The 20589-nt window shown below is 41.2% G+C and overlaps 1 protein-coding gene across 1 annotated transcript in view; it reads left to right on the top strand.

Annotated features, from left to right (window-relative positions):
• Positions 1 to 7318: 7318 nt before the first annotated feature.
• The window catches only part of PDZD8 (PDZ domain containing 8), a gene marked incomplete at its 5' end in the record, with an annotated part of 97779 nt that continues 84508 nt past the window's right edge, over positions 7319 to 20589 (top strand). The window contains one exon of the mRNA XM_082673160.1: positions 7319 to 8184. Coding sequence (XP_082529286.1) covers positions 7319 to 8184 — 866 coding nt within the window. The remainder of the gene's footprint in view (positions 8185 to 20589) is intronic.

Below are 20589 nucleotides of genomic sequence, written 5' to 3'. Positions count from 1 at the left end.
TCTCATAAGGTGAGCTGAGTAGCAAACTTAATTCTATCTTCAACATTAATTCCCCTTTGTCATCTAACGCAGCATACTCACAGGTCCTAGGGATTAGGTTGTGGACATCTTTGGGGGGGTCACTATTCTGCCCCCCACAGGAACCACTGGTGGTTTTGAGCAGATGAGTGGCACGATCAGACTTGTCCTTTAATGTAATCACTGTGGCATCTGTGTTTGAATAGACATCAGGGTGGCGAGGGAAGAAGCAGAGAGGCCAGTTAAGAGTCCATTCCAAACATCCAGGCCCAACCTGGTGCTTGAACCAGGATGATGAATGTGGTAAAATTCCAAATATATTTTGAAGATAGAGCCAACAGGATTTGTCAACAGACCAGGTATAGATATGAGCAAAAGAAAGGTGTCAAGGACAACACAAGGCTTTTGGCCTTAGTAACTGGAAGAACAGAGGCACCATTAACTGAAGCCTGCCCAAAGAACCAGTGGGGTTGAATATCAGCTCAGTTTTGCACACAGTAAGTCATTCTACACCCAAATGGAGGTGTCCAGTAGGCCGTAGGATATATGGGTTTCCCAGAGGAGTTCAAGGGAGGGGTCCAGACTGATTAAATACATTTGGAAACACAGCAGGTGGATAGTATTTGAAGCAATGAAGCTGGATTAGATCACCTAAGGAGTGAATATAAATACAAAAGAGGTGAGTGTGCCTGGGACCCCAACAGTTATACCGATTCCCAGCAGTAGATTTGGATCCACCAATAGATCTCAAGGACTTACAGTCTCCAAGCCTCTTGCTACTGCAGCCTGTTATTCTCTCCCACAGTTACCTTCCCCTGCTTTGCAGGGGAGCACAGCCAACAGCAGTGCCTCTTCTCCCAGTCTACTGGGGCATTCTGCTCCCTCCTCCCTAGCCTCTTCCTTTAAATGAGTGGTCCCAAAGTTTCAGGAGAACAGGGTAGCTCTTTCTCACCAAAAGTGGAGAGCATGTCATGTGAATATATTCATTGATTTAATAAATATCAGTTGAGCACTCGCTATGTTCCAAGATTTATGTTGAGGACTGGGACACACTGTGGTTTATAAGACACATTGTACAAGTGATAACAAAAAGGTGTGATGAACTTTTATCAGCATTGCATTTGGCAGCTGGCAACAGAGACTTGAGAAATACTAGCGTGACAGCTTAAAGGACATGTTTCTCAAATGTGGAAGAAGTCCAGAGGTGAGGATTGCAAGGTTGTATACAGCTTCAATGTCATTAGTGTCCCAAGGTTCTTCTATCTTTCTGTTTAACTACGTTCAGTGTGTGGCATCTATCCTCAAGGTTACCACATGATTGTAAGATGGCCATTACAGTACCAGTCATCACATCTGTATGTAATATGAATAGGCAACTAGCAATCTCTGTCACAAGCATCAGGAAAGAACAGGTTGTTGTATGAGTATGTAGCAGGGGGCCAAGTTAAGGCTAGGAGCAGGGACAGTCTCCTAGAAATAAGTGTTTAAACTTGAAGGGCAGCAGTTGCCTACAAAGGGAAGAGGGAAAGAGTTTCAGGTAGAAGAAGTAGCATGTGCAAAGCCCTAGAGATAAGAGAAAGAGCAAGGGACAAGGAGGAATCCCAAGAACTTTAGGAATCCTGGAGCACAGCCACAAGTGGGGGCAAATGGAGCGGAAGATGTAGGCAAGGGCTAGATCGTGAAAGCCTGAGGGATCGTGCTCAGGAATCAGCACTTCATCCAGAAGCCTATGGAGAGCTGTTGAAAGATTTTAAGCAGAGAATAGCTTAATTGGGCTTGGCTGAGAATGGTGAATAAAGTAAGGAAAGGAAAGTGGGAGGTGGGTAGACCAATTAGAAGGCAGTGGCAGGAATTTAGACACAAGATGACAATGGCCCAGGCTAAAGCAATTTCAGAGGATAGAGAAAAGTGGAATGGTTTGGAGAAGAATTTAGGAGGAATATAAATACTGATTAAGGCCTCACCTATCTAGTAAGGATCTGATATGGTCGTGCTCCCTGTTCTCTGGGTCCATGACCGTGTGTAGGTGATAGGCCTACAGCTTGCTCTCCTGTGTTGCCTGTCTTTGTTTATGGAACCCCCATCTTCCTACTCACTCAATTATAAAACCTCAGTTGCCTTTGAGTTCTTCTCCATGCACTTAATTTCAAACCAATTCCATTGATTTTTCCTCTAAAATGTCTCGTAAGCCCAACCTACTGCCTTAGTCTAATCCCTGATCAACTTTTGTCTGGATTCTGGCAAAACTTCTTCACAAATCTCACTCTCCCTCCATACAGACTCCACTTGCAGTTTGCTACCAGTTATATCTTAAAGCAGATCTCACTCTACCATCTCTCCGTCCATTCAGTTATCCATTCATCCTATGAGCATGCTTCCTAGTATGTGCTTTGCGGGCTGAGGATGCAGAGACAAAAAAGCCATGGTCTTTGCTCTTGAGAAGCTCACAAGTGGACTCGTGATTCCGAGCAAGTAACAGGGAATCTCAGAACATGATAAGAAATGCTGTTTCCAAGGTGACCTCAAACTGCACTGAGGACAATGGAAAAGCTCCTAACCCAGACTTAGAAGAGGTCAGGAGGGACAGGGGTGTGAACAGTCAGGGAAAATTCCTGGTAGAGGTGACCCTTCTGTTCAGTCTTAAATAACCCCAAGTAGGAGTTATTCAGACAATGGGCAGGGGAACCAAAGGGTTAAGGTCAGAAGGAAAAGCATTCATTCACATCCACAAATATTTATGGAGTACCCACCATGTGCTAGGCAAGACTGACAAAAATAAAGGAAGTAAGATAGATAATTGTGTGTTTAGGAGTCTGCAAACAGTCCCATATGGCTGAAGAGCAGGGCCAGGATTAGGGTGAGGTGAGTGAGGTTCTCACCTTGGGCAGAAAATTTGAAGGGACACCAAAAAAACCAATCAACAAGATAAGTAACATTTAATGCAACATCTAAAAAATAAAAATAATATGTTATCTATGATAAACAAAACATCAAGATTTTAAATAAAGACAGGATCTGACAGTGCCATGCCAAGAAATACCAGAGCCTGAGGCAAAAGGACAAATGTGGGTGGACAAAAAAATGTTGCCTGCCATTTCCATAAACAAAGAATGTTGCCCACCATCAAGTCATCAGGCACTGCAGCTAACCCCTGCAGTGTGCCCTGCGGAAAATTCAGGGTGGAGAAAAACAGGATACTGGCCCTAGACAATTAAGATTCATATCTAAGGAATAACTTCAATGAACCCAGACTCTTGCATCTTCCCATACACAGAAAAGCACTAAAATCATTAACTCGAGATGTCTGTTTTCCATGACTAGCAGGAAGCTTTTGATGTTTGACTACATGTTTTGTTTCATCTTCAGCAAAAATTCCTATTCATCTGGGCTCTTCCCTTTCCTCTTTGGAGCAGTTCCTCAGAGCTATCTGAGAGGCTGTCTCCCAGGCTGTAGTCCTCAGTAAGTTTCCCAAATAAAACATAACTTGCAACTTTTAGGTTGTGTGTCTTTCTTCAGTCAACATGTGAATCCCTGTATATACCTTTTAATATATTTTAATGGCTAGTTTATTCCAGAACATTAAAGTAGTTGAAAAAATATAGTAAATTTGAAAAGTAGGTATATTAAAATTCACATTAAGTTTAAATATTTTGTTTTTACTCCAAACAGCGTTTATTATAATTTTACTTTCTGGCTTTAATGAAAGCAAATTCATCAATAATATCTTCATCCATGAACTGATGAATGGATAAAGAAGATGTGTTATACAGATACAATGGAATATTACTCAGCCATAAAAAATAATGAAATAATGACATTTGCAACACAGACAGACCTAAAGATTATCATACTAAGTTAAGTAAGTCAAAGACAAATATCATATGATAGCACTTATATGTGGAATCTCAAGAAATGATGCAAATGAACTTATTTACAAAACAGAAATAGACTCACAGGCATAGAAAACAAACATGGTTACCTAAAGGGATAGTGGAGGGGCGGGGGAGAGATAAATTAGGAGTTTGGAATTAACATATACACACTACTATATATAAAATACATAAACAACAAGGACCTAAAAATTTAAAGATAGGAAAAAAATCTTCAAAATCTACATCTGGAGTAGTGACAGAAGAAGCTGAATTGTAAGCAAAGGCAAGCTCACAAAGGATGCTAATGAGTTTGGACTGTATCCTAAAGGAATATTGACCTAAAATGAGAGGGCTTGGGGTTAGACAGAGTTTATTCAAATCTCCACTCCTCCACTTATTAACTTAGTGATTTTGGCAGGTTATTTATCTGCATTAAGTGTCTGTTTCCTCATCCATAAACTGGAGATGATAGTACTTACCGTAAAGGACAATTGTGGGAGTGTAGATGCTTCTAAAGTGCTTAGCACAATGCTTCCCATCTACTATGCTCTTGATGCATGATAGCCATTATTATGAATATGGCTGTGGGGAGCCACTGAAGAACTTTTAGCTACAAGGTGACAAGATCAGTTTTGTACTGGAGAAAGATCATTGTAGCAACAGTGTGGAGAATGATCACAGGAGGCAAGACAGACAGAGTGACTAGGTAGGAGATAACGAAGAACTAAAGTCATTGCAAGAGAAAAGAAGAGGGCCTGAAATAAGGGCCTGGTGATAGGGCTAGAGAAGTGAGGACACACTTGAGATATACTAAGGAGATAGAATTAAAATGATGAGGGGGAGTAAGGAGGGCAAGCAGTTTGGACAAGTGGGTGAATGGTAGGGAACATAGAGGAGGGGGCAACTTGGGAAGGATGGTTATTGGATGAAACAATTAAGATTAGGTTTGACCAAATACAACAGAAAATCCAGGGCTGCTGTGGTAGCTCCAAGAAGTCATCAGGGATCCAGGCATATCTGTCTACTTTGCCACCTTTAGCATATGCCTTCCATTGTCAAAGTTACTTCAAGATCCAAAGTAGCTTCTGGAGCCCCAGAAATCATGACTGCATTCCAGATAGCTGGAAGGAGGAACAAAGAGAGGAAAGCAAAACGGTGTAGCTTCCAGCTGAGTCAGTCCCCTTTAAGAGACTTCCAGAAGGTCCTACAAAACTTCTTACATATCAGAAACCAGTAACACTGACACATCTAGATGTAAGAGAGATTGGGGAATAAGTGTCTTTTATCTCAATGCATTGACATTCATGTCAATGGGATGTCAAATGGGAGTTCTGTTACTAATGAGGTAGGAGGAGGGCAGAAAAGGGAGAAGCCTGCAAGATGGAGTGTGAGTCTGAGAACTCACTCCCAGGAAAATCACCAACTTTCCTTGTGGGGGAAGGAGGTAGTTGAAGAATATTTTAAGATGCAGAATGGATTAATACACAATTTGAGGATATTGTATCTCAGTGCTGTGAAAATTACTCAGATAATCTTCCACCCCACCTCCACCTTCTGTGACATTTATTGCAATGGTGCAGGAGTATTATAAATAAGGTTTTTGGTGGATATTAAGGGTCTACATTTCCCATTTGGGTTGAAACAGTGTAGAACTGAGATAGCAGCCCAGAGATGATCACAAGAAAAGAAGCTGCCTGGAGCTCCCAGATATCCCGGCAGGGCTCTGGACTTCGATAGGATGTGGAATGTGGTTTTGAGCCTGGCTCTCTCAGCAGGCTAACATTTTTGCAGCAAAGGAGCCATTCTGGTCTCACACCTGGGGATGAGTAAGTAAGATGAGAACGGCTTGCTCCAGTTGGGTCAGAATTCTGTTTTTTGTTCTAGAATCACCCAGACTCAGGACTGTCACTGGCTTGGGGATCTTCCAGAGCTAAAGAGGAGCCCTGCCCTGGCCCCTTAAGGCCAGCCAGAACCAACCTGATTTTTAGGTATGGAATATCTGACCCTTGTGGGACTAGGGGTGGATCTTTGTGTTGTCCATGTGGTTGGAGCACATAAGCATTTGTGAGGTAACCAGATGGCAGGAGGATAACATTGTTCCTGGGCAACTTGGCTTCATTAACTCTATGGCTTTGGTCAAGGTGCTACCTTGTGCAAAATTCCTCTAAGTCTTTCCTCACCCCCCCGCTTTCTAACTCCCCCTTCCTGTGCACCATGGAACCAATAAGCCCCCTTCCAACTCTAGCAATCTTGGTATCCTAGTACTAAGTAGTGACCAAGGACTTAGGGTTTAGTTTTAGACAAAATCAGGCACCGTTGTGTGACCCTAGGCAACTTCCTTTGCCTCTCTGCGCCAGTGTTTGCATCTGTAAAATGGGTGGTGGCTAACTATAACTGTCTCTTAAATGACCTAAATGTGGTAATACACTCAGAGGCTTAACGCACTGCGATAGCCTTGACAGTGACTATTTATCTTCCAATCATCTGGCAAGTTCATCCCACTCATCATTCCTCAAACCGGCTCTTTTTTTTTAAATGTCCTTCTCGTTTAAATCTCAAATATCCGCCTAGGTAGTAAAGTTAGTCCGCATCTGACTCCTTTTTTCTCTGTCCCTCCTTCCCAGGGCCCACCCTCCGCGAACGCAGAGCGTCTGCTGGTCAGATTGATGGTCGGCGACCGCGGTCTCAGAGGCAGTGCAATCTTGTCCTCGGCTTGGGAAGTTTCCGAACGGCCAACTCAGATCTTTTGCGCCGCTGCCCGGCAGGGAAAGCCGCCAGCCCATTCTCAGGGACGGGAGTGGAAGAATCACACTGCAGCAGGGGTAACAGGGACCGCGGCCAATGAGGGGGGATGGGCGCATTAGAAGATAACGGGATGACCGGAGTCAAGAACGCGCCGCCACGACATCTCCGCCCGGCCTCCTTATCCTCCAACCGGTGGCCCCAGTTATCCTCCCAGATCCGCGCAGCGGCTTCAGAAGTGACAGCCACGTGTATCGCGGGGGACTAGGATGTTGGCGTGGGGGCGGGGTTGGAAGGGCGCCCGAGAGGTGAAGAAGGACCCGCGTACGCGTGCCCGGGCGCCGGCTGCCAGGCGACGCCGCCGGGAGCGAGTACGCTCCTGACGTCACTCGCCGTTCGTCCAATGAGCGGCGGCCAGAGGAAGGCGCCGTTCCGCTCCCTCCCGCCCCCGCTGCCGCCACCACAGCAGCAGCCTCCGGGAGCTTCTGAGGAGGCGCGGGCCGCCGCAGGCTGGGGCGCTGCAGTGCGGCGTCCGGAGCCCCTGGACGAGGCCCAGGGAGCCGCTCGCCCAGACCCCGCCGCCCGATGTCCTCAAGATGGAGGTAGGGGGGAGGGCGCCGTGAAGAAAGCCGCGCTGTGGGCGCGGGGGCCAGGGCGCGGGCGCTCCGGGCGGAGGCGGTGGCGGGATGGGGCTGCTGCTTATGATCCTGGCGTCCGCCGTGCTGGGCTCCTTACTCACGCTGCTCACCCAGTTCCTGCTGCTTTACCGCAAACAGCCCGAGCCGCCGCCGGACGAGGCCGCCCGCGCGGCCGACGGCTTCCGCTACATCAAGCCGGTGCCGGACCTGGCCCTGAGAGAGTACCTTTATGGCGGCGGCGGGGCTGAGGAGCCCTCCGGCGGGCCACCCGAGGGCGGCCCGACTCCGGCCCCCGAGACCCCCGCCCCGCCGACGCGGGAGACCTGCTACTTCCTAAACGCCACCATCCTGTTCCTGTTCCGGGAGCTGCGGGACACCGCGCTGGCCCGCCGCTGGGTCACCAAGAAGATCAAGGTGGAGTTCGAGGAGCTGCTGCAGACCAAGACGGCCGGGCGCCTGCTGGAGGGGCTGAGCCTGCGGGACGTGTTCCTGGGCGAGGCCGTGCCCTTCATCAAGACCATCCGGCTCCTCCGGCCCGTGGTGCCCTCGGCCACCGGGGAGCCCGACGTTCCTGAGGGGGAGGCGCTGCCCGCCACCTCCCCCGAGGAGCTGGCCTTCGAGGCGGAGGTGGAGTACAGCGGGGGCTTCCACCTGGCCATCGACGTGGACTTGGTCTTCGGCAAGTCCGCCTACCTGTTCGTCAAGCTGTCCCGGGTGGTGGGGAGGCTGCGCTTCGTCCTCACCCGCGTGCCCTTCACCCACTGGTTCTTCTCCTTCGTGGAGGACCCGCTGATCGACTTCGAGGTGCGCTCCCAGTTCGAAGGGCGGCCCATGCCGCAGCTGACCTCCATCATCGTCAACCAGCTCAAGAAAGTCATCAAGCGCAAGCACACCCTCCCGAGTTACAAGATCAGGTGAGAGGGGCTTGGGGGGAAGGGTCGCCCGGCCGCGGGGGCCTGGCTGCTGGGACCCCGGGCCTGGAGGCACGCTGCCGCCTGCGTGGGTGGGAAGGGCCACGACTGAATCCCAGTCCCTGCTTTCCAGGGCTCTTGCCAGCCCTGGACAGGGCGCTAGATAAAGGCAGGTAGTGCCTACGTTCTTTGCTTCCGAAGGGCCTTAATGGGAGCTAGAAACCTCTTCGTGTGTTCTTGGGCGTCCAGGGTGCTGTCAGCATGGGTCGAAGCAGCATATGGAAGATGGAAGGGAAGTCCACCCTCCTCCCCGGGATGGCTCTGGGACTGTTGAGAAACTTCTATCCGTGGCTGCTGCATTGAGGGCAGCTTTGCTGCATCACCTTGGCCACGTTGAGAAATTGTTCCTGGACACAAAGTACAGGCGTGAAGAGTGTGCTGGTAGCCCAGGGCTGTTGTGTTTTGCAACTGCAGGCCCGTTTTGCTGTGCTGCTGCGGCAGCTTTCGGGGTAGAGGGAGTGTCTGTTGGAAAGGAATACTCTTCCACTGCAGATTGGTAACGAGTTGGGAGCCTGTGCGTGTTGTAATTCTCTACATTCTGTGTTAATGTCATCTGCCCTTTGGGGGTGGGTTCTATAGCACAGACGCAGGCTGCCCCTCACGTTTCAGCTCTTCCTGGCTCTGAGTTCCTCCCACAGTACCCGAAATGGCCCTGCAGATAGTATTTTAAAGATTGGTAGTGATTTTAACTGTTTTAAAGTCTCCCTATATCTGGCGGTTTGATTTTCTGTAGTATACTATTTTGATTAATGTACAAGGGTTTGGGTTGTTTTTTTTTAATATGGAAGTGGAAGGGGAAAGAAAGTTTTGTAGGGCTAGAGGCTTCATCCACTTTGGTCTGGGAAGGCTTGTCGGTGTTGAAAGGGTCATGTATGGCTATTTCTTACAAAACATGAATTTTTAATTTTACTTTCTGTCCTCCTTTAATATTGTGTTCATTAAAATGTTTGACGCTTTTAGATTTTGTTCTTTCCTATAAAATTATGTAAATCTGGTATTTGCCTTACCTAGTTTCCTTTAGTGGAAGTTACATGTTTCTAGATCACTGATTTTCTACCACAGTTTCAAGCATTAGTGACCCAAATAATTCAGGAATATTTGATGTTTGGGTTTGGGTTTGATGTTTGGGTAATCACAAGTATTGACTTGTGTGATGTGGCAGATTTACCTTAGTAATTGTGTTTTGTTTACGCTAATATCACAGAGTGACAGCTTAAAACCATCAGGTGGCAGGAGAAATTTATAATGGAAATATTTCCATAGATTTGCAGAGGTGGTCATCCACTGTTTGATTTCCTGTTCTGTGAAGTAGAACATAACTTTATGAAACCTACTCTTTCAGCTCTGAAATATAAGTGACTAAATTATAAATGAGTTCTAGTGTTTAAGCAGTGAGGTGTTTATAGCAGTGTGTGGCTAAGAAAGTCATGAGAGAAAGTTGTTACAGATTTTGATAATTCTATCACAATTTCAATTCTGATGTTTTCTGGGTAACTTTCAGGTGATAAAACTTGACTAAGTTATTATTTGGGGGTTATTTGTAGGATAGCCAGTGGTAGTGAGGGTACATGTCATTTTGAGGTGTTTTTTTTTAATGTAGACTTGGAATTCAGTTAAATCTGAAGGAAATTATGATTAGAAGTTATGGAGCCATTAATAGGTTTATTGCTTTGAAGGAACTTTATCATCTGTATCATTGAATAGCATCATCGTTTTAAATGTAGCAAAATTGCTTTTATTTACTGTATCCAAAGGGATTTTTAAAAACATAGCATGTGTGTGTTTGGTTATGTATGATATTTCAACTTTTAAACCTTAAGCATTAAATGATCACCTCCAGAAGTATACACACCTGTGCTCTTTATATTCGAAGGCATTTCAGTGGTCAATCAGTAAATACTGTACAGAACATATCACTCAATCTGTAAATATTTATTGTACACCTGCTATGTGCTTATCATTGTTTTAGGTGCTGGGGTTTCAATACTGAACAGTCTCAGTCCTTATGGAGGTTGGAGTTTAGTGAGAATTGAATTAGCTGTACTTAATAAGATTTAAACTAGAATGTGATTGATGGGGTTGAAGTAACTAGGAAGCTGATTTTAGTTTAGTAAAAGAAAATGATAGAAGTGTGAGGATGAAAAGGGCTGCTTCAAGAAGTGTTGAGTTCTCTCATCTGTGTGTAGCTGTTCTGCCAGGAATATTTTAAAGTACTGATGTTGTGGTACAGATTCAAGTTTCAGCTAAGAGAATGAATTAAAATACATTTAAGATGTATCACAATTCTCATCATGAGAATTAAAGTAGCTATGGTTTATCCTTTTTTATAGATCAGGGGATAGTGCCCAGAGTAGTTAAATAACTTGCTTAAAATCACACAGCTGTCAAGTTCTGATAAAGTCAAGCTGCCCTTTTTCCTTAAACTCTGCTGTGTTGTTCTTAAGGATTTTTTTTTTTAAGTATGTCATCAAAATATGTGGGGGTAGCCTTCCAAATTAACTGAGAACTCTGAGTATGACTATAAAGCTTTTTTTTTTCTTAAAAAAATTTTTTTTGGAAATTTTGAGAAACGATCCTTTTAAGGTTAAATCATAAGGTTAAATCTTTGGGTGCTGCCCCACTTAGCATTTCTTTTTTAATCCAGCAGATTTTATTTCTAAATAGAAGGTCTTGCTAGTTTATCCTTTTTAGCTATCTAATCTACTTAGAGCTAAAGCAGTAACGAAAATTGTATTGAGTCTTAGGATCTTTTGGCACTTGAAATTATTATAAAACAGAAATACCTTGCCAATTAACATCGTTGTCACTTCTTCCCCCTCTTCATTTGTTTTTTATTTTCATGTTGCTAAAGTAAAAGTGGCCCATCAGGACTACCCATTCTTGATGTCTCATAAAGAGATGAGAAGGGAGCTCAAATGATTGGTTGCTTTCTGGGGACCCAGCTGACAGACATTTACCCAACTAACACAGTTTGTAAAGCATTATAGTATTTTTAAATAAGTATACATATTCTACATATTATAATTCTAATTTTATTAATTTTTACTAATATTCTGATTTCACCACCTCAGTGTTCATTGTTTTGATTTTTTCTTAAAATGTATACTTTAAAATAGTAAAAGCCATAGTTTTTAAAAAATTATTATTAGTCAAAAATTAGTCTTTGGGGCTTCCCTGGTGGCGCAGTGGTTGAGAGTCCGCCTGCCGATGCAGGGGACACGGGTTCGTGCCCCGGTCCGGGAAGATCCCACATGCCGCGGAGTGGCTGGGCCCGTGAGCCATGGCCGCTGAGCCTGCCCGTCCGGAGCCTGTGCTCCGCAGTGGGAGAGGCCACAGCAGTGAGAGGCCCGCAAAAAAAAAAAAAAAAATTAGTCTTCAAGAGAGAAGGATTACCACCAGTGTTCTTGATTACACGGAGAATCCATCTTCAACATGAAATCTGAGTAATAGTCCTGAGGAGTTTAGGGTTTGGGAGTCTGACATTTGAGATTCTTACTGATGCTTCTGTTCCTTGGGTTATTATTGCTGTGTAGTTAGCAGTCGTTGCATACTGAAAGGCCAGATTCAGTTTGTAGGTACTTTGAATTTGGCCTGCACTGTGGTTTTCTTATTTCTTAATTGCCAACATTTAAAAATGGAAAATTTTGCATGATTTGGATTTCTGGCTTTTCTTAGGAAAATTTGGAAGATCTGGTAGCACTAGGCTTGCATTTGTCCTAGCAATAATAAGATGGAGAGATGGAGTCTAGTAGCAGCTGCCGGAACCTCTTACGTGTAGCTTGTAGTTCCCACCCACTTGCTACATTTACTGATGGTACTTGCCTGGCCTGGCAATATAAACTTGAGATGCTTACTAAATGAGGAGCGTTACTGTTGCTCTTCATCGAAAATGGGAAGAGTTAGTTAACAGCTGGATAGTAGAGGGTGATAATTTCTGTCCCTCTTTAAACATTATGCCTTCGAAGAGACTTTCACTGAGCAACTTTATTTTATAAAAGACATTATCATTATAATGTTGAATGTTAAAAAAAATCATTCTGTTAGAAATCTTTTAAAAATCCCTTGAAACATTTTTCGTTTCTCTGCAGTACAGTGATAGTAAGTAGACAGTGGCTGCTTTTACCTTGAGTTTGGTGGACTTTTGCTTTAGTGCAAGGTTTGGGTCATTAATTAACTATATATAAGTGTTTACTTCTCTGACTTACAAATGAGGGGGCATCTACTTATTGACACCATTTGAATTTAATGAATGAGTATGGAACAAATATTTGGGGGAAACTTCACTTTTCAGGTTCATGGAATGTCTTCTGAACATGACTGTTTTGTCATAACTGTTTTGTTCTTTTACTCTTGAAAATATTCCAATATGTATTTGTAGAAAACTTTCACATATTCTTAGTGACTGGAGATTGAGGAGGCGAGGACAGGACTGTATTTAGTTAGATAGGGTCTTTTAGCATCTTTATCTACATCTTCTCTAAATATACCATTAATTTCAGAGAACTAAATTAGGCTTGGTCTGGAAAGCCTCATACTCTATAATGTGGCTTGTAATTGTGTTATTTCTTCCTTAGTCTTCTGAGGTGAGGAAGAGAAACATTTATTCTTAATTATAACATTTTAAATTTTACTGATTATTTGAGGTAAGGATAGTAATTGATGTCTTCTTAAAAACTTTCAAAGTAAATTCTCTGAAAGCTGACAAAATCATTTGTAAAGTTAAGTGTATGTGCTGTGTTTATTCACTTACGCTTTCATACTTTTTTTTCTATATATAGACAACTTGTAAAAGGTATCTTTGCTTAGGCTGGAAAATACTTTAAAATAGCTGCTAAAATTCCTTAGTGATTGTAGGAATCATAGTTTTACTTACTAATGTTAGTTTTACTTACTAATGTTTACTTACTAATGTTAGTTACTTACTGTTTACTTTAGTAAATAGGAATCATAGTTTTACTTACTAATGTTAGTTTTACTTACTAATGTTAGTTTTACTTACTAATGTTAGTTACTTACTAATGTTAGTAGGAAATATAACTCACCTTTGATACTTTGGGAGAGTGGAGACAAGGACATTGGGGTATCACGCTAGCTGTTCTGGAGTAATGATGTAATGTATTTGCTAATTTTTTATCTATTATGCTTTTTCTTGTACTCCTGCTCAGATGAGTATCTCTATATAAATGGAATTGTAAGATCATTATCTTAGATAGTTGTCATTTTAAAAATAGACACTTATTTTCAGTAACTATTTCCTGAAGACTACCATACCTCCTGTTGTGTGAGAGTATGGTGATAAAAAAATGGTTAAAACAGAGTTCATGCTTTCAAGCTGGTTAGTCTTCCAGGGGAAAGCAATGAACAATTAAATTAAAGCTCATTATAATGACATTTGGATACATTTAAGACCTTCAGTTTTGTGAGAAACAGAGGAGAGATCAGTGTCTCTGCTAGGCAAATACTTGATTACTTTGTGTTGTATAATATTTTGTGGCCTTAGTTTCCTTGGTACACCTAAGTATGCTCCAGTTTAGTGTTGGTTTTAATAACTTCTTGCAAGTTGGGTTTTCTTAAGCTGTTTTGAATTATTATGATTTAGGCATTTAAAACACTTCAGATAGAAAATAATATATTGAAAATTAAATCTTTGCTCTAGAAATTTGATTTACGTATTGAAAGGAGAAGAGTAATTATGAGGAAACTGTTGGATTCTAATCTGTGGTGTACAGGTCTGTTGGCTTCTGGGAAAGCCCTACTTTGTTACTAGAAGTAGTAGCCAAAGCAGATCATTATAAAGTAGATTGCATTGGAGGAGCATGCCTGACCAAAAACTTAATATTGACTTATAAATATTACTAATTTATCATATGAGATAGAGGCACAGGTAATAAAATCACTTTGCTAACTATATGCCAGGAAATGTGTGTGCAGTTCCATACACTTGCTATCTCTCTTAATAGTTAAAGGAACTGTGTAGGAGAGGTCGGTATCTCATTTTTACAAAGATGTGGAAACTTGAGACTGAGGGGCTTAGTGACTTTCTCAAAGTCCTTTAAAAAAAAAAAAAAATCCTGACAATAGCCAGGAGATGGAAACAACCTAAGTGTCCATCATCGGATGAATGGATAAAGAAGATGTGTCACATACATACGATGGCATATTACTCAGCCATAAAAGGAAACGAAATTGAGCTCTTTGTAATGAGGTGGATAGACCTAGAGTCTGTCCTACAGAGTGAAGTAAGTCAGAAAGAGACAAATACCGTATGCTAACACATATATATGGAATTTAAGAAAAAATGTCATGAAGAACCTAGGGGTAAGAAAGGAATAAAGACACAGACCTACTGGAGAATGGACTTGAGGATATGGGGAGGGGGAAGGGTAAACTGTGACAAAGCGAGAGAGTGGCATGGACATATATACACTACCAAACGTAAAACAGATAGCTAGTGGGAAGCAGCCGCATAGCACAGGGAGATCAGCTCCCTGCTTTGTGACCACCTAGAGGGGTGGGATAGGGAGGGTGGGAGGGAGGGAGACGCAAGAGGGAAGAGATATGGGAACATATGTATAACTGATTCACTTTGTTATAAAGCAGAAACTAACACACCATTGTAAAGCAATTATGCTCCAATAAAGATGTAAAAATAATAATAAAAAAAAAATAATAAAAATTTTAAAAAGTCCTGGACTCCCAAAGACATGCTGTGTTACTTCTGCAGAGATATATCAATGGTTACTCTGAATAAACCGGGAGTTTGCAAACAAGCTGGTGTTAGGCCCACAAATTAAGAATGGCTTTTACATTTTTTAACTTTACATTTAAAGTTGTTCAAAAAAAAGAGAGAGAGAAGAAGAAGAATGTGTAACAGACCATATGCACCCACGGATTCTAAAATATATCCTATCTGGCCCTTTATAAAAAATGGTTTGCTAATTCCTGCTCTAAACCCTTAAACAGAAAACCCTAAAAAACAAAAAAACTATGGTTAAGTGCATACAAAAAAGGAATGTGTACGCATATATGTTGAAAGGTACCTTTAAACCTTTTTTTGAGGGTCCTTTTGGGAAAGCTAATGAAAACTGTGGATACTCTGCAGAAAAATGCATAAACAGTTTAATTTCATGGAATTTTTAGTCCTCTGGAAACCTGTCTGGGGTCATTAACTCCCGATTGCATAGTAAACACAGAGGGATACAACTTTCCATAAATATAACTAAAACTAACCTGCTAAAACAAATATTAAGCACTTAATACTTTTGCTGTCCTTCTTGTATGCCTTCAATGGCGCCAGCATTTCTATTCTTTTTTTTTTTTTTTAATTTATTTATTTATTTATTTTTGGCTGTGTTGAGTCCTGCTTGATGCGCACAGGCTTTCTCTAGTTGCGGCGAGCGGGAGCTACTCTTCGTTGCGGTGCACAGGCTTTTCATTGCGTTGGCTTCTCTTGTTGTGCAGCACGGGCTCTAGAGCGCAGGCTCAGTAGTTGTGGCGCACGGGCTTGGTTGCGCCGCAGCATGTTGTGGGATCTTCCCTAACCAGGGTTCGAACCTGTGTACCCTGCATTGGCAGGTGGATTCTTAATCACTACGCCACCAGGGAAGCCCCAGCTCAGGCATTTCTAAAAAACCTCTCACTATCCAAGAAAGTATAACCTGTCTCTTTTTTTTCTCTTAGTAAGATTCCCTATAGCAGGCTGAGACTTTCTGAATCAGTTGTTCAATACGAACAAGTTAGTTAGTTTCTACCACTAAATATCTACTTTAGAAGTTAAATACTGACCCAGCATTTCTTCCCTTCACATTCTCCGTTTCCTCAGAACAGTGTCACCAGGAAACAAGTGCCGTTAAATCCCTTTGTTCCTTTGTAGAGTCATAGGACCTACCAACACTTTGGGCATGGCATGAGAGCACTTCACACTTCATTGGAAAGTCATAAAGCAACTACTGGGTCATTAGCAGAAGTTTTACAGAGTAGTTTCGAAATCTCTCTTGCCAAATTGCTAGGACTCCCATAAAACCACATACTTACTATATTTGTACTAGGGAAAAATGAGGTGTAAGTGTTAAATATTTACCTTCAAATGAGTAGAACTGCAGGTGCTACATAGAGACTGGCAATACCATGGAATTATTTCATTCTTTTGGTTGAAGCTATAGGGAAGTACTTAAATTGTCTATTCCAGTAGGTAGAGTTTTGAATTAACGTATACTTGCATTCAGCACTCTACCGTGCAAAAAGACCTTGGACAAAAGGCCTTATCTTCTCTTGGTCTCAGTTTCCAGATTTGTAAAATGGAAACGGAAATAATATCTATCTAATTGGAGATAATAAATGTCACATATGATACCTGCTGAATAAATGTACTCCTCTCCGTTTTAATTTCATTCCTCTGATATACTGAAGCATTAAGTTTGAGTTGTACCCCCAGCTTTATGCTCAAACACACAAATACAAGCCTCTTATATGCTGAGGAGGTGCCTGTCTCTCCCTCTGTCCCTCCCTCTCCATCTTCCCCTCCCCATCTCCCCCTCCCTCTCCATCTCCCCATCCTTTTCTCCTTAATAATAAAGTGGAGAGTATAATATAAATGTGACCCTGAAAATTGGTTTGTAGGTGTAACATAGACATTTCTCCAGGCACTATGCATAGGTCTAAGTCATTTAACTGATTTACTCCACTTTTGGCCATACCTTATTTTCTGTAACTCTTATATTCTATAACTCTTCCTCTCACTTACTCTTTTCTGGCCTTCTGGGTGTTCTCACACTCCAAGCTGCACCCATCACAAGGCCTTTGCTAGACCTTCTCCAAGAATGTTTTTCCCACAGATAGCCAAAGAGCTTACCCTTTCACTTTTTCAGTTCCTTGCTTCCATATCACCTTTTGACTATCCTATATAAAAAAGTACGCTAGCCTGTTAAACGCAGAATTTTTTTTTTGCACAAACTTTTTACTGATACTGTGTGTGTGTGTGTGTGTGTGTATTTCTGTGTGTATATACAGAAACTGCCCAAATCGTAAGTATACAGTTAATAAATTTTCACAGAATGAACTCAGCCTTGTAACTGAAGTCCTGGGATTTTGAAGTTAGTCTGTCTAAAGAATACCCGTTCACTGAATTTCTTTAAATAGAATGTATAGAACATATTAACCTTTTTTTTAATGGTTGAAGGTTGTTGTTATAAACACAGACTGATGATATATAACCCAGTTCTGATTGTAAAATCAGTATTGAAGAGGAATGCCTTCTCCCCTACACATACACAGGCACACACACACAGGCACGCACACGCACTCGAATGATGCTGATTGAGGTTTCCAACAGTTCACAGTGCTGACTGCAAGGTCTGTCAGGCACCTTACTGACACCATCTCTCCTCCTCTCATTCCCACACACAAAGACAAAACACAAATGTGTTTGCAGCCTTCTCTGGCACTCCAGAAGCCTTGGTTTTTAATTTCACATTCTTAGGAAAGTTCCAATATTGATAAACCGCAGATTATCATCCTTCCCTTGGACTGATATAGAATAACAATAAAACTTACTTTCACTGGTTTGGTGCATAATTACCAGTTTTCCTCAAACCAGCAGAATGCTTTAGAACATGTATTTCTTCTCTAATCAGCCCATTGGATCTTTATGCCCATAAATTCTTCATGTATTGTAGGGAGAATGGGGCTGATGATATGGTACGTGGATTACTGGAATGTCCATGCTTTGATTTGCATAACTTTGATAAAAAAAAAAAAAGCTGCACAATTTCCCACTCCCCAGCATAATTCTTCCTGATATGTACTTACAACAAAAATGCTGATTAGCAAGCATAGTAAAGATGTTTTAGTTGAGTTTATTCTTTTGTATTAAGTACCTGTTATGTGTACTCGTTTCGTTGGTGAGGTATGTGCCAGTTGAATAGGTATTTGTAACCTAAGTATGTTTAGAAATGGTGTTTCTGCCAGGATCAACTCCATATCCTCCTATATAATCTGCAATTATAAGTGACTATTGTTTTCTTTGCTGTAAAATCTTAAGTAGCAATAATGGGAGAGCTATTATTTCTGTTTAGTAGCTGGCTACAAGAATCTCTGTTTTGAAAAATGACTGTGTTGTTTTCTTAGCACAGCTGTTTCATGCAGACATCAGTATCTACCAAATAGTGCATCTGGTGTGGTGTGCGCACTCATTGTTCTTTTCACACAATAGCTTTTCATGCATATTAGATTATACTCATACTTATTACTAAGGATGAATGTGGTTGCTGACTACACAGTCTCGCTACCTTAGTTATTTGGTCAAGCAAGTAAATAATTCAAAGCTTTTAGTTCTGTGAAACTTGCTGAGGCTGAAGTTAAGAGCCATTCTTCCATAGCTAATTTCATTGTGATAATTATTTTTATAATACACTGAAAATTTTGTTTTGTTCTCACCATTATTAAGTACAATATTATTTTTGGAAAGTTTACAAAGATTATGTCTCATCTATTTTAATATTTGGAAAGGTTATTAGTTCTCAGTATTTAACTTTGGATTTTAATCAGAACTAGAATTGCAGACTCTTGACATGGGAAAAATTTAAGTAAATGTTTGTAGCAAAATATGATTGCTTTTGTTTACTGTTGCTGGAGTGGTAGATAGCACAGATTGAATTTAGTTCAGCTATTTTGAAATTAGTGAAGTGTAAGGAGAAAATTCATGACCATCTTAGTCTGTAGTAAAGCCCATGAATACAATTTATCTAAATTATAAGCCATTTTAGGGGTAAATTGCTTACTTAAAATATTTGAGTAAATTATTCAAACTATTTGAATTTTTTAGTACTATAGAGTTAGGATTTGGATTCATTCTGAGATTCATGCCAGTCAACAAGCATTTTAGACCAGAATCTGTGGTAATAATTGTTGGAGCCTCTGTGGTCTTAAGGTTTTTCTTGAAAGTAACTCAGCCTCTTGCCCTGAAATAGTAGGATTATATGATGAGGAACATCTGTTTACTGCGGATTTCTTTATTTAGTGTATAGTTGGGTAAGTCATGTAACTTGTAATTTTTGATACTGAATGAAACAAAAATCTAAAGTTTTTAAAGTTCTTAGAGAAAAGAATGAGGTGGCATTATTATTCACTTCTCTGTTATTTCTGCATAGGTCTAATGTAGGAATTTCTCCTAAATGTGCAGGTACAAATCATCTTTAATATATTTTCATTTAATAAGTTTGACTTTAGTTAGGTGATTGGGTTATGAACTAAGTGTAGCATAGATATGGATAATATTAAAAATCATTTACAGTTCAGAAAATGCTTTGCTACTTTTATTTGGATAGAGAAAATTGAGGGGAAAGCTGGACATTTATAACCTTAAAGTATTAACTTTTGCCTCATTTCTCTTGTTCAGATCTTTTGCTGTTTCTTACTTCATATCTGGAATGGAGTTTCTGTCTGTTCAATACAGCTAACTGACTTAAGACAGACCTCTGTGTTACATACTTCATCTTTCTTATCTTTGCATAGTAGGGAAGTGATAATTTTGGCATAAGATGTTTTCTTTCCCCCCATCCACTAGATTTCAGAAGAGATTCAGTTTACTCAGTAATTGTTTGATACCATCTTTGTCCAGGGCACAGTGCACTGCAAAGAGAATTAGTGCAATGAGGGAATAAATAAAACAGTCCTTCCTTCCTTCAAGATTTTTTTTAATCTAGTGTGAGAAACAGTGTACTTAAAGTAAAATAATGAGTTACAACTTGGAATTTAAGAAGATTTGCCATGACTAAGAGTTGTTACTAATGGTTTTCAAAGTATGGTTTGAGGACCCCTTTGGACTTTGAGAGCCTTACAGGGCAGTCTACCAAGTCAGAACTATTCTCATTATAATACAAACATGTTTTCACCTTTTTCACTGTCATTCTCTCATAAGTGTACAATGGAGTTTTCCAGGAGTTTCCTGATATGCGATGACATCATCACCCTGAAGGCTAATGGAATGTGAGCTTTTGTAGTCTTATGTTTAAAAGTATTATTTCTAGTTTCTAATGTGGCAAATATGAATTCATATAACCCATATAAACAACAGATTTTTGGAGTCCTTAATAATTTTTTAAAATGTATAGGGGCCCTGTGAACAGAATATTTGAGAACTGCTGGTCTAACCTGAAGTTTATTTATTTTTGGCCATATGTAAAGGAGATACCCCTATTGCCTCACTTTCTGAGTCAGCTTTAATGAATATTAAATACATACATTATTTTTTGTTGCTTTATAGTATTGCTTGTACATCTTGGTGTTGTAAGGAGCACAGGCTGGGTGGATGTGTTGCAGTTTTGACTGTACCATTTACTATGTGATCAC

The sequence above is a fragment of the Grampus griseus genome (assembly GCF_964374135.1).
Source record: "Grampus griseus genome assembly, chromosome: 16".
Classification (NCBI taxonomy): domain Eukaryota; kingdom Metazoa; phylum Chordata; class Mammalia; order Artiodactyla; family Delphinidae; genus Grampus; species Grampus griseus.
Note: the sequence above shows the minus strand (reverse complement) of the source record. Positions and strands in the feature narration are given on the sequence as shown.